The sequence below is a fragment of the Anas acuta genome, chromosome 4 (assembly GCF_963932015.1).
Source record: "Anas acuta chromosome 4, bAnaAcu1.1, whole genome shotgun sequence".
NCBI lineage: Eukaryota > Metazoa > Chordata > Aves > Anseriformes > Anatidae > Anas > Anas acuta.
In genome coordinates, this window is record NC_088982.1 from 5713412 (window position 1) to 5726067 (window position 12656).

Here is a 12656-nt window from a genome sequence, read left to right on the forward strand (position 1 = left end):
GCATCTGCACCAAGCAAAATTAAGCCCAGTGCAAAGACAGCAAACCAACCGAGGGAAGCTCTGAGTCTGGGACTATAAACAGCAAAGCGACCAAGTATAGTGCAATGTTCAATGTACAACCGATGCTGGGAAAATGGGAAGCTAGGAGATTACTGTGGAGATTTCACATGCATGAAGAAGGACTCAGGCTAAGGTTTCTCTTTCCAACTTCTTTCAAGTATGTATTAGAAAAAAAAAAAAATGTCCCGTCTTGATTTTAAAAGTGGTGAAGAATTCACAATAACCCCTACTAACTTGTTCTAGCAATTATGCACCGTAGTCAAAATGGGTGCCTTGGACTTAAGTTGGTCACAAATGAGGGTGTTTAGAACTATCTGAGGTTCCCTAGGGTTTCTGAGACTTCTGCAACATTTGACACATTTGAAAGTTTCCCGCCTCTGTATTTGACTAAATTATAAAAAATTAAATAATAAAAAATATTTGTTTTATTGTAAATAAATAAATAAATAAAATTGACTAAATTGTAAAAGAACTTCATCCCTATCACTTTCCCCTGCTACTCATGTTTTTACAGGCACTATCATAATTCAGTACAGCACCAATATGAAATTGTTTCCTTATTCCAACGCTGCATTCACCCCAAGGTCACAACAAGGAGCAGCTGATTATTCACAAGAACCACAACTACTTTATGAAATATAATTAATTTCCGGGATGGTCTCCATCACTTCGTCAGTCTCAGATTTTGTTCTTCATTCTACCCTTTTGTTTTTCCATATCAAAATACATCCTACCCATCTGCTCCCAGTTCCCATGTGGAGATGGTGGTAGACTCATGTCCTCTTCATTATTTACATGTATACACATAGTCCCCGTTTTAGATTCCTACAAATTCAGTTGACAATGATTCTTTAGTTTCCCCCCAAATCAATGACAGAACAATGAACCAGTTTCCACAGGATTTCCCTGCAAATAGACTCAAGGCTTCATTTTTCACAGTGACACTCTGAGATATCTCTTTAACCAGTTAGATCCACTTAATTTGCACTTAACTTTTTTTTTTTTCTAATCCACCTCCAATGTAGTATCAACCAAACCCTTCCAAAAATCAGTGACAAGAGTTGCTTCTCTTACAGGAAAACAATGGCAATTTGATTTGACAAAGCTTGTTTTCTATATATGCACACTCATTTACATCAATTTTATGCTTTCCTTTTAATAAATCATCCACCAAGTGATGTGTCCTCTATTTCTTGCCTGTGGCAGTCTTAGTATTACCCACATCACTTTCCCAGTCCTTTTAAATAGCAAGCAGATATCAGTTTTCATAGTCCTCTAAAATCTTTTCACTGTCCCAAAATGAAGAATCAGCATTTATATTCCAACACGTTCGGGTTCCAAGAGTTATGAAATTCTTGGCTATAAATTACCTGGACTGGCTAATTATAAAATATTTCACTTCTGCGGTTGCTTTTTAACATCATCTCTAGTTATTAATGGAGCCCAAAATGTTCTTTCACCAGAACTTGATACTAATACACTATCTGATTTTCTCCCCCAAACAAACATGGAAAAGAAATATTAATTTAATACTCCACCATTTCCTTGTGGTGCTGGTGGTGGTAGCTGCTGCCTTTATCTGCTAACAGTTTCGATTATTTTTACCTTAGCTGACCAGAAATTTATCTTTACTTTCTTCTGCTTCCATTACTCATTCCAGGGCAGAGGTGGCCTGTTCAGATGGATTAAAACCAAAAATGTTGGCCTTCACCTTATTGTACGAGAGTCATCAGTATAGAGCAACCAGCACAGAGCACCACGCTCCATTTCAAATATCCCATTGTGATATCCCATATTAATAAAAACAAGAACATGGAAAATACAAATACATTGCTTTATTTCAGTCCGGGTCAGGTTCCAGCTTTAAACAGGATCCACTGCTCCCAGAAAAGACACGATCTGATACTGCCAGGTTAGTCACACCTCGCTGTCAGGAAGATCTTTTAACTGTTGCAAAAATAAAATGAGGAGGGATTGTTTGTGGGATCGGAGTGGGGATCTTCAAATACTTTTTATGACTCTTCAGCCTGAAAAGAGGCTGCTCTTCGAGCCGGCAGGAGGAATTCAGAGTGCTGAGAGCTTCTGCAGACATGTTCCTAATACCTAAAGCGTGTGCTTGATCCAGCTGCAAGCAGCTGATTTCTCGCTGTCTCCCACCTCCTCTCCTTCTTCTCTCACAAACCCAAACCCAAAAAGTCAGGCTTTGCTCCCAGTCCGGTTTGTGACACACGGAGCTGCTGAAACCTGACCCCATCCCCTTGTTCCCCCAAACCCTGCGATTCCCGCTTGCCTCACTCCCAAGGTGTCTATTTAATCCCACTTTTATTATGAGTACAGCTACCAGTAGCTTACAGAGGTTACAAACAAAGAAGCTTTTATCAAAACTTTGGCTAATCAGTCGCTAACAAGCTCCTATTCAGAAAAGGGCTAGGTTGATTTGAATCTGAAAGTCACCCACTGACTGCAGAGAGGGAAGAAAGTTGTAGGGGAGGCAGAAAGCCAGGTTTCTGCCTGGCTTTTAGGGTCGGGAGGGCTCAAGCCCCAGGCTGAAGCAACCCCAGCACCAGGGGATGCAATTCCACTTCTCCTTGTTCTGAATTTCTTTGGCCAAGTAGTGAACTGCATCAGGGCAGTGGCCCTGGCTAAAACGAACATAGTAAGGGTGAAAAAGAAAAAAAAAAAAAAAAGAAAAAAAGATGTGGGAATAGGTGTTTCTTTAGACCTGGATCAGTTTCTGTTCCCCACAGAAACACTTCTGCATGCTCAGCAGGCAGAAGCAGCAGCCAGGAGTGGACGCAGAGCAGAACTGCTCCTTTCAGCAATGGGGTTCACCCAAGACAGCCTAAAGAGCTTGAGTAACTGCAGCTTGCAGCAAATTATGATTTATCCCTTGCTTTATGGCAGACTCCGCGGGCTCCATCACACTCAGGGCCATATAAACACACCGGGAAAATATTTGCTGTTCCAAAATGCCAACCATCTCTCACCGGTTCTCAGTCGGCAGCCTGCACTGCTTTTAAGGAGACCGTGAGCAGCAACCAGAAACAAAACCCAACCGAGCCTGTTGTCGGTAGCCTGAAAAATCGTGGAATGAGGACACCTCCCCAGGAAATGTTGTAGGGTCTGAAAAATCAAGAAAGGTTGAAAGCCTCTGATCTTATCACAAGGTAAGTTGGCAAAATTTGATCGCCAGAACTTCAGTCCAATAGATGACTAGATACAGGGAGGGAGGAATATGCAGTATTCTCCTTAGGTAAGGGATAAAAATTACTCCAGCCTGTATACACGTACACAGAACACCCTTCCCAGAATCACTGCAGCGAAACATCTCTTGCCCACCATCAGATATTCTCTCTCCCTTCCCCATTTATGGAACAAATCAGAGGGTGAGAGAAAAAAAAAGAGATTTTCATAGAGCAAATTAATGGACATAAAGTACAAAACCTGGGAAGGGGCAGGCTTAGCTGTAAATAAGGGAGTGGTACTATGCATGGCCTTAAAATTTATTTGAGCTGTTCTCAGTCAACCCCTTGCTGATATTCTTGAAGAAATAAAGGGGAGCCACCATCCTGGACTGCTGCAAGAGAAAAGATAATTCTCCCATATTGTCCCCATATTCCCAATTTTGTTGGTGTCTCTGGAGAGAGATACAATCTGCACATGAAGGGTTCTTTTATATCTGGGCCACAGAGCTACTGCCTTGCCTCTTGTCAGCCCTAGGGAGAAAGTGAGACTTATATTGCAAATGCAGCCAAAACAAACCAAACCTGTGGTTCCTGCTTCACTGCAGCAATTCGGAGCCATTGAAGAGATTCTGGTCTCTCCTACGAGAAAAGCCAAGAAAAGCCAACAGCACCCATATGGGCTGTTGGGTCTCACTCCTCTACCACCATCACTGTGGCGAGACCTCAGCATCCTTGAAAAATGGAGAGAAACCCCGCTGGGTGCAGGTATCCGTTCCTGCTGCGAGGCTGGGTGCTCAGGTCTGAAGCATTTTCAGGTTTCCGCGTTCAGCTGTACACACCTGAGATTCACAGCAGCACTGCTAAGCCTGTACCTACATGTTTGGAGGATAGGTTCAGAGGATAGGGCCTTAGAGGCAAAGACAGTGCCTTACACCAGGGAGAAAAGAGCTGGCCGCAGGAAAGAAAAGGACCAGCACACCCCCAAAGCTGGCAGTGTCACTACCACAACACCGGGACGGGGAGGACCTCGATCTCCCGCAGCACTTTTCCTCAGGAAGCCTTGAAACCTTTTCAAAGGCAGCTCACTGGGGAGGTTCACACGTAATCGCAGCTGGCTGGGGATCTGCTCCAGCCCCGACTCCCACATGCCATGGGCCCCTCGGCCCCGTGGACCTTGCTGCCATGCTCGCAATGCCAATGCTAACGAATGTCCCAGTGAGTCAGTAATAACAGAGGAATTTCACAGCATTGCTCAAGCCCAGCTCCGAGTCTGCTCACAGTGATGGACAGTAGCCTCAGCCTCTTACCTTGGAAATGATTTCAGTTTTGTGTTTCGGCACCTCGCTTGCCAGCTTCTCCGCGTGTCTCTAAAAGGCAGACGTCGCCCAGACCTCTCTGGAAAAAAAGCACTGTTTGGAAAGCACAGAGGCAGAGCTCTCCTAACATCGCTTTCCTCGTGCCTTGGCAAAAGGGAACAGCAACAGGTTTGTACTGAGAGCCGGCGATGTATTGAGGCAAGGCTGTGTGCTACTCACAGGATAAACGCATTAAGAAAATTAAACATTTTCAAAACCATCACACCATCAAAGCTCCACTTGTTAAAATTAAGTGTTGGTTTGCATATCCATGCCATCCTGGCTATGTAATAACCTCTCCAAAGCTATTTTTGTTTCATATTCCCTAGTGTTTGGGAAAGCATGCTGGAGTTTTCTGAGGACACGCATTTTTATTAGAGCTAATTCAGCATTATTTTCTCACCCATTTCCTTTGTTGGAAGCAGAGGAATCAACTAAAGAAAACTCGAAGGCAGCATACCATGCCTCTGAGGGAAACTGCCTCCCCGCCTCGCAATAGCCAGGCTGCTCCTCTAGATGGCTCTGCCTTTGCCCAAATCCATCAAATCCCTGAAGCAAAAACCCCAATTTTGAGTGATACGGAGATACCGCTCCGGCTCCTCTCCCTCCCTCACCGATTGCAGGCTTTTTAAGTGAACGGATAAACGCTGATTTTTTTTTAATTTTTATTTTTATTTGTAATTTTAGAGAATAATATTTTCAGCTTAGCTCTTCTTTTTTCTGAAAGTCGTGCTTAAAGATCTACCTGCTTCTTGTCCTTCAGATGCCCTTTCTAGCTGTGAGTTGCCGATAAACTTCTTGCTTTGGATGCCCGCTGTCCGGTCAAACTGCAAATGAGCATTTTCCAGCGCGACCCTTCTCCAACACGCTGCGGAGCTGTTAGAAATAATAAATGTTTACAGGCAAGGAAGCAGGGAAGGGAAAAGACACCTTGCAAAACATGATGTGACATTTTCTCCTGCTGCTCTCACTACCCAGATACACGCACACACAGACGGATGGCAACGTCTTTCCCAAACAGATACAAAATAAAATTGTCAGTAATAGTTGAAGACGGAAAGAAACAAAATAACTATAGAAAAACAACAACAAAAACCCTCCCTTTATGATTAAAGGAGGAAACCCAAAATCATACTTCTTTGTCATGCTCACTTTTAAGTTTTTCTCCGTCCCCAAACTTGTCCACTAGTTTCAAAACGAAATAAAATGACAAAAATCCTCCCATCGTTACATCCCTGCTTAGATCACACAAGGAATGAATATTGGTGATTTGAGTGAGCCCGGGAAAGCTGCCCCGGTCCAGCTTCAGGGTTTTACCTGTGTTTTTTAAACTGTTTTATCGAAGAAATAAAACGAGGGGACTTTCTCCAAACAGTCTTCTCTCCCCCAAGCCCCGATGTCACATCAAGGCACCCGGTGCTGGCAGCCCGGGGGCTTCGCACTTGTACCTGGGAAGGGGATTTTTACCCATTTTTATCAGCAGAAAACGGAATTGAATAACAATCATATTTAAGACCCGGGGATTTACATCTCCAAAGAGACTGACAAAGGCTCTCTAAATTCTCCTGCACCATCGGCCGTAGTTTTTTGCGTCTCTCCGTGTGCTTCTGGTGTTTGTCCCGGACGAGAGGGGCTTCGCATCCCCGCAGCTTCCCCTATCAACCCCGCGGTGCCGGACCCCGTGAATCCCAAGGGCTTCCCCCTTCAGAAGGACCCATTTTCCCTAAAATCCCCCCTGCACGCAGATAGGCGAAAATCAACTTTTATTAGCCCTTTCCTCCCGCGGTACGAGCGCTGGATGCTGTTTGTTTGTTTGTTTGCTTCATTTCGGGCAATTCCTTCTCCTAAAGCTCAATTAGGCGCGATCTCAGCGCCGGCTAAATGAGGATTTGAAGCGATTTTCACCCTTCCCACACCCGTCGGGGCACCCCCGGCGGTGCCGATCCCCCCCAAAACCCCCGTTTTGGGACCGGAGAGCTCGGGGACGATCGCCCCCGGGGGGTGCGGGGGCTCGGCGCGGAGACCCCGGGGAGGGGGCGGCGGGGCCGGGAGGGGAGGGATCCCTCCGGGGGCCAAACCCCACAGCTCCCCCCACCCCTGCCCAGCCGGGTCCCTCCCCCATGGCCGCTTTTGGGGCCCGGCCTTGCCCCCCTCCGCCTCCGGAGCCGCGCTACTGGCTGCGCCCCGCGGCCGCGGGCGGGGAGGCCGGGCACACGGGCAGCGCCTATAAGGCAAGGCGCTCCGCAACCCCCCTTTGGGATTTTTATTATTATTATATATATATATATATATATATATATTATTTTTTTTTTTGGTCGAGAAGGTGGGGGGGAGGGCGGTGGGTCCAAGCCAGAAGAAGGAAGACCCGAGATTTTTTTTTTTTTTTGGGGGGGAGGGAGAGAAAGCAAGCTCCGGCCGGCCCTGCATGGCCAGGGATTATGAGCGCCGGTGAGTTGCAGCAGGCGCAGCCCAGACCCTCGGCGCCGGCAGCCGCCCCGGTGCCCCCTCAACCCCGCAGCGCTCAGGAAGCCCCCGAGATGGCGGTGTACTGCGGAGAAAACTTCAGCGTCTACCCCCAGCCCAGCCTCCACCCGCCCGGCGCCGCCGCCGCCGCCGCCGCCGCCGCGGCCGCCGCCGCCGCCGCCGCCGCCTCGTCGGGGCAGCGGGCGGGCGGCTACGGGCTGGGGGATTACGGGGCTCCCGCTAACGCCGGCTACCTGTGGGGCATGAACAGCCCCGCTCCCTACCTGCAGGGCCCCCCGCCGGGCTCCGCAGCGGCTGCAGCAGCGGCAGCCGCGGCTCCTTTCTTGCCGCCGGGCTCGTACGGCTGCTCGAGGGGCGGGCAGCTGGTGGGCTCCCCCCCGGCCCCCGGGTCGCCGTCGGCGGGCGGCGCGGAGCTGAGCTGGCTGAGCCTGGCCAGCCAGGAGGAGCTGCTGAAGCTGGTGAGGCCGCCTTATTCCTACTCGGCGCTGATCGCCATGGCCATCCAGAGCGCCCCCGAGAGGAAGCTGACCCTCAGCCACATCTACCAGTACGTGGCCGAGAACTTCCCCTTCTACAAGCGCAGCAAGGCGGGCTGGCAGAACAGCATCCGCCACAACCTCAGCCTCAACGACTGCTTCCGAAAGGTGCCCCGCGACGAGGACGACCCCGGTGAGGCCGGGCGCGGCGGTGGGGGGCGGGCGGAGGGCGCAGAGTCCCCCCCTGGGGTCCCCGGGGTGAGGGGACCGGGCTCCTGTGTCCCCTTCAGGGCTCTCTTGTCCCCTTCAGGGCTCCCGTGTCCCCTTCAGGGCTCTCTTGTCCATCAGGGCTGACACCGATGACACCAGTTTCGCGTGTCCCCTCGGGGCTCTCTTGTCCCCTCAAGCCCAGCGCTGAGGAGACCAGGTTCCCTCATCCCCTCATGATCGGCGCTGTGAAGGGACCAGGCTGTCTTGTCTGCTCAGAGCTCTCCTGTCCCCTCAGGGCTCCCTTGTGTTCCCCGAGGTTTCCCTTGTCCCCTCAAGCCCAGCACTCTGGAGACTAGGCTCCCTTGTCCCCTCAGGACTCCCTTGTCCCCTCAGGGTTCCCTTGTCCCCTCATGATCAGCGCTGTGAGGAGACCAGGCTTTCTTGTCCCCTCAGGGTTCCCTTGTCCCCTAAGGACTCCCTTGTCCCCTCAGGGCTCCCCTGTCCCCTCATGGTCGGTGCTGTAAGGAGACCAGGCTGCCTTGTCCCCTCAGGGCTCTCTTGTCTCCTCAAGCCCAGCACTGAGGAGACCAGGTTCCCTCGTCCCCATACAGCGGGTACTGCGAGGAGACCAGGATCTCTTGTCCCCTCACAGTCGCTGCTGTGAGGAGATTGAGCTCCCTCGACCCCTTCAAGCTCAGTGCTGTGAGGAGACGAAGCTCCCTTGTCCCCTCAGGGCTCCCTTATCCTCTCAAGCCCAGCACTGTGAGGAGACCAGGCTCTTCTGTCCCCTCAGGGCTCTCTTGTCCCCTCGAGCCCTGTTCTGAGGAGACCAGGCTTCCTTGTACTCCTCCAGGACAACCCTGTGAGGAGACCGGGTGCCCTCAGCCCCTCAAGCCTGGTCTCCATGAGGAGACCTCCCCCTGCCTTGCTCCCTTTAGAGGACATGGGGCTCCTTTCACCCTCCTCACCCCTGCTGCTGTCCCCTCTGGAGGTGATGGCTGACCCCAGCCCTCCGTCCCCCTGCCCGGGCAGGCCGGGTGGGCTGAGGCCGGGAGTGCCGGTTGTGCAAGGCTCGGATCCTTCGGCCGTGATTCACGGCTCCCCTCCCTGCCCCGTGCTCACCGGCCCGGCCCCGGGGCGCAGCCGGTGCCCAGGAGTGGGCGTAGCGCCGGGGTGCGCTGCCATGGTGCTGGTGAAGCCAGGCAGGGAGGGGACATGTAGGGCTGGGGTCTCCGGGGGGATGCTGTGGGGTCGCTGCTCTCATTAGCCACATGCAAGAGGTGTGTGGGGACAGCTAATGGCACCTCAAAGTGACACGGCACCTTGTCTGCAGCGCTGCGCAGCGCTGCTGGCCTTGCTGGCCCCTTGGTGTACCTGGCTCTGCAGGCCCACCTTCCAGCAGCTCTTCTGAGAAGAGCCGTGGCAGGGTCTCCATTTCATCAGCCATGGCCGAGGTGTGGGTGACCCTGTTTGCTTTGAGGCAGCCGGAGCCCTGCTTTGTGTTCCCTTCAGCCTGGTCTGAGGTAGAGGTGGAGATCCTCCAGGGAGGTTGAGGCATCTCAGTGGTGGGGAGGTTCTTTTCTGTGTGGCATTAAGGTTCTCATGGCCATCAGAAGGGGACATAGGAAGGTGATAATGTCTTGGGGCCAGGATTTGGGTTCTTGTACTGGACAACAGGCAGAGGAAGAAAATTGTAGGAGAGGTGCGGGTGCTGTGCTGATGGGGCAGAGCACGAATATGGCTTATTTTTCTGCAGCAGGGCTCGCTGTCACAGAGGCTGACTTTCTCTCTTCTTTCTCCTGTTTCCCACCAGGGAAAGGAAACTATTGGACCTTAGATCCCAACTGCGAGAAGATGTTTGACAACGGGAACTTCCGCCGCAAACGCAAGCGGCGCTCGGAGCCCAACACCCCTGCGAGCGCGTCTGCAGCCTCCTCTCTCGGGGCCCTGAAAACAGAGGAAGAACGACCCATTGCAGCTGGAGGCAAACCGTGTGGAACCAGCCCACCCCCGGAGCTGGACCCTTCGCCTTCTGCCAGGGACCATCCAAAAAGCTCCTCTCCCTCCGGTATCATTTCATCCACCCCCAGCTGCCTCAGCACCTTCTTCAGCGGCATGAGCTCCCTGAGCGGCGGAGGCGGCCGGCTGACAGGGGGGCTGAGCAGTGACCTGCATCACAGGAACTTCTCTGCTGGACAGCTGAGCAGTGGCACTTTCACCCCTTCCAGCAGCTCTTCTCAGGAGGTGCCTTCGCCAGAACAGCTGCAGCGAGTGGCAGGACCTTCTCCTGCCTACTACAGCTCCTTCCACCCCAGCAGCGGCAGCCAGGGAGCCCAGTACAACCACTACTACAACTTCACGGTTAACAGCCTCATCTACACCCGGGATGGAACAGAGGTGTAGGGCGCTGGGGCAGGCAGCCGGCGAACGCTGCAAAGGGAACGGGAGATGCAGGTGTGTTTGGCAGCACGGAGGACCGTATGCTTTTGGCAAACAGCATTTCAATGTGGACACTTCCCAGGAGTTCTCCCAGGAAGACAGAGCTTCTCACCTTTTAAAACCAGAACGCCCCACGAACACCAGCAGAAGGCAGATGCAAAGTCTTTTCTCCATCCTGGAAAACATTAGGTGCTTTAGATGGCTTGCCCTCTAAGCTCTGCAGATGAAAGTGAACTGAATTCAAGTTTTCTGAGGTTTCGAATCCTGAATGTAGAATAAGAAGCTGAAAAACTATAACCATTAAACGATATCAGCAAGAACCAAGTAGACATCCAGTGAGTCTTAGAAGAGAACAGGAAAAAAAAAATGAAGAGATTTCTTATGAAGTGCCTTGTACAATGTATTAAAAATTTCTTCTGCCAGCAGTTGCCTCTGTAAGCCCTTTCTCTCTGCCCTGCTCCTGCAATATGCAATGTACAGGTGGACACTTTGGGAAAAAAAACACCCAAAACCTCCCCAAAACCCTCAGAGGTTTCGCTCTGGTCTTCCCATGTACGGCGTATTGTACAGCTAGGGCCATGTTTTGTAAAACAATCTTTTTCCCCCGAGCTTAGTACCAAAGATAACTCTAGCCATGCAGCTTTAGCACGAGAATAAACACTGGGGTATTTTTATACATATTTGTATGTAATGTAACTCTTCTGTACATATGTTTCTATGTGGTTTTATATTTGTAAATTATGCTCTGGAGCTGTACTTATTTATAATGTTTTAAACTTTGTTAAAGTTTATTTTACTCCGTTTCCCCTTCTTTTTTTGTTGTTGTTGTTTTATTTGTTTTGATGTTTTTGTTGGTTTTGTTAGTGTATTAATGAAACTGTTCAGGCTGAACAGCTGTTGGGAATAAAACGTTAACAATTGTTAGATTTTTTTTGCCTGGTTGTTCCTCGGTACGTTTGAGGCATTCCGAAGCTCTGCGGGAGACAGGTTTTCCTTTCACGTGGTTTGGGATAAAAGGTGCAAAGATTTATGAACAATTTCATCTGTGCAGTAAGAAGGAAACTGCCCTCGGCTTGAAGGAGATGCATATGAGCTGACTGGCGGCCTTTTGACGTCTCACTCTGCAGAGTGGGCACTCTGGGCTTTTTTTTTATTTGTTTATTTTTGCCAGTGATCTGAATTACTACTTTCTTTTTTTTTTTTTTTTCAACCTGGTTTGGTCAAAATAATAAAAGCTTGCCCAAGTAAAAGAAAGAAGGGCTGCTTCCAGCTTGGCACTGGCTAGCAGGGGGTAGGTATGAAGCCTGAGCCTGACTGCCTTGGCTCCAGCACTTTGAAAAATCCATTTTTCAAGCTGGATTGCACCTGCCTAAAGGGACGGGTCACCTAGCGGGCCAGGCCGAGCCGTCTGCTGTAAACAGCCGCTCCTGAGAATCCTTCCTGATCCCTGCTGCTGGCAGGGGAGAATCCATCCCATAGCACCCCTTCTGCAAAGCCATCAATTCCCAATTCCTGCCGTTTGCATGAGCCGTTTGCTGGGTTCTCTGTGTGGCCACAGAGCATCGATATAAACGTCTCGAGGAACCCAGCGATGAAGTTAAGCACGAAATTGCAGCTATTAACCGTACCGTGCAGCTGGCGTGATGTAAGGCCATCCCTGCAGGCTATTCGGAAAAGAAAATCACTGGCAGCGCGATGCAGTGCCTCGCCTCCTCGCTGGCTACCTGCATAACGTCTCTGCTAGTGATGCAAGACAAACTCCCGGCCCGATCCCAAATGCAAGGAAACCATGACGAAACGTCAGATGACTTCCATGTGCTTGGGATCGGGATCAAGCACTTTCCCCAGCCCTGGCCGGCGTTTGGGCAATAGCTGAGGCCAGTGGGCGGCTGGCGACTCCTGCCTCATCCCCCTCTCACTCTCCCCTTCCCAGCAGAGATACAATCTCCCTGGCTTTAGGGGTAATTCCTCCGCGTGCTTGATTTTTAATTGTGTCTCGGGTGATGCCGTGGTAGCGATAACGGGAAGGAGAGGGCAGCTTGCCACTAGCAAAATGCCGAGCTGGTCAGTCGTGTCCTGCCCGGGTTCAGTCATGCCAGGTGCGGCAGAGCTTTGGATTTGGGGCTGCTGAGTTTGATCCAGCAGTGGTGGAGGGATCCCTTCACCCTTTAAAAGAGCCAGACCTTAAGCTAAGCCGGGAACCCCTCACCCGTGTCCCCGTGTGGCTGTTTCACCCTTCCCAGCTCCACCAGCCTCTTGTCCAACCCCAGCGAGCAGGGCGTGCATCCAGCCCGTGTTCTTCCACCCGGATTTATTTCGGGATTTTCCTTCTGCCGCTTCCACCAGGTGATGTTTCTGCAGGCAGACCCGATAAACGGCTGCTCCTGCGGATCCCAGCTGGTGAGATAGGCAGAGCAGGGCCAGGGAAGGGTTGATTTCGGCACCTT

At 50.9% G+C, this 12656-nt stretch overlaps 1 protein-coding gene and 1 long non-coding RNA gene across 2 annotated transcripts; one reads left to right on the forward strand and one right to left on the reverse strand.

Annotated features, from left to right (window-relative positions):
* Positions 1-2350: 2350 nt before the first annotated feature.
* Positions 2351-7465, reverse strand: LOC137855452 (uncharacterized). The gene is made up of 4 exons (XR_011095733.1): positions 7348-7465; positions 5918-6048; positions 5346-5476; positions 2351-4640 (listed from the first exon to the last, which is right to left on the reverse strand). It is a non-coding gene; the product is annotated as an uncharacterized lncRNA (long non-coding RNA).
* On the forward strand, positions 6976-11135 carry FOXI3 (forkhead box I3). The gene is made up of 2 exons (XM_068679589.1): positions 6976-7753; positions 9584-11135. Exons 1-2 carry the CDS (start codon positions 7039-7041, stop codon positions 10171-10173), a joined length of 1305 nt encoding a protein of 434 aa, XP_068535690.1. The 5' UTR covers positions 6976-7038; the 3' UTR covers positions 10174-11135.
* Positions 11136-12656: the final 1521 nt, after the last annotated feature.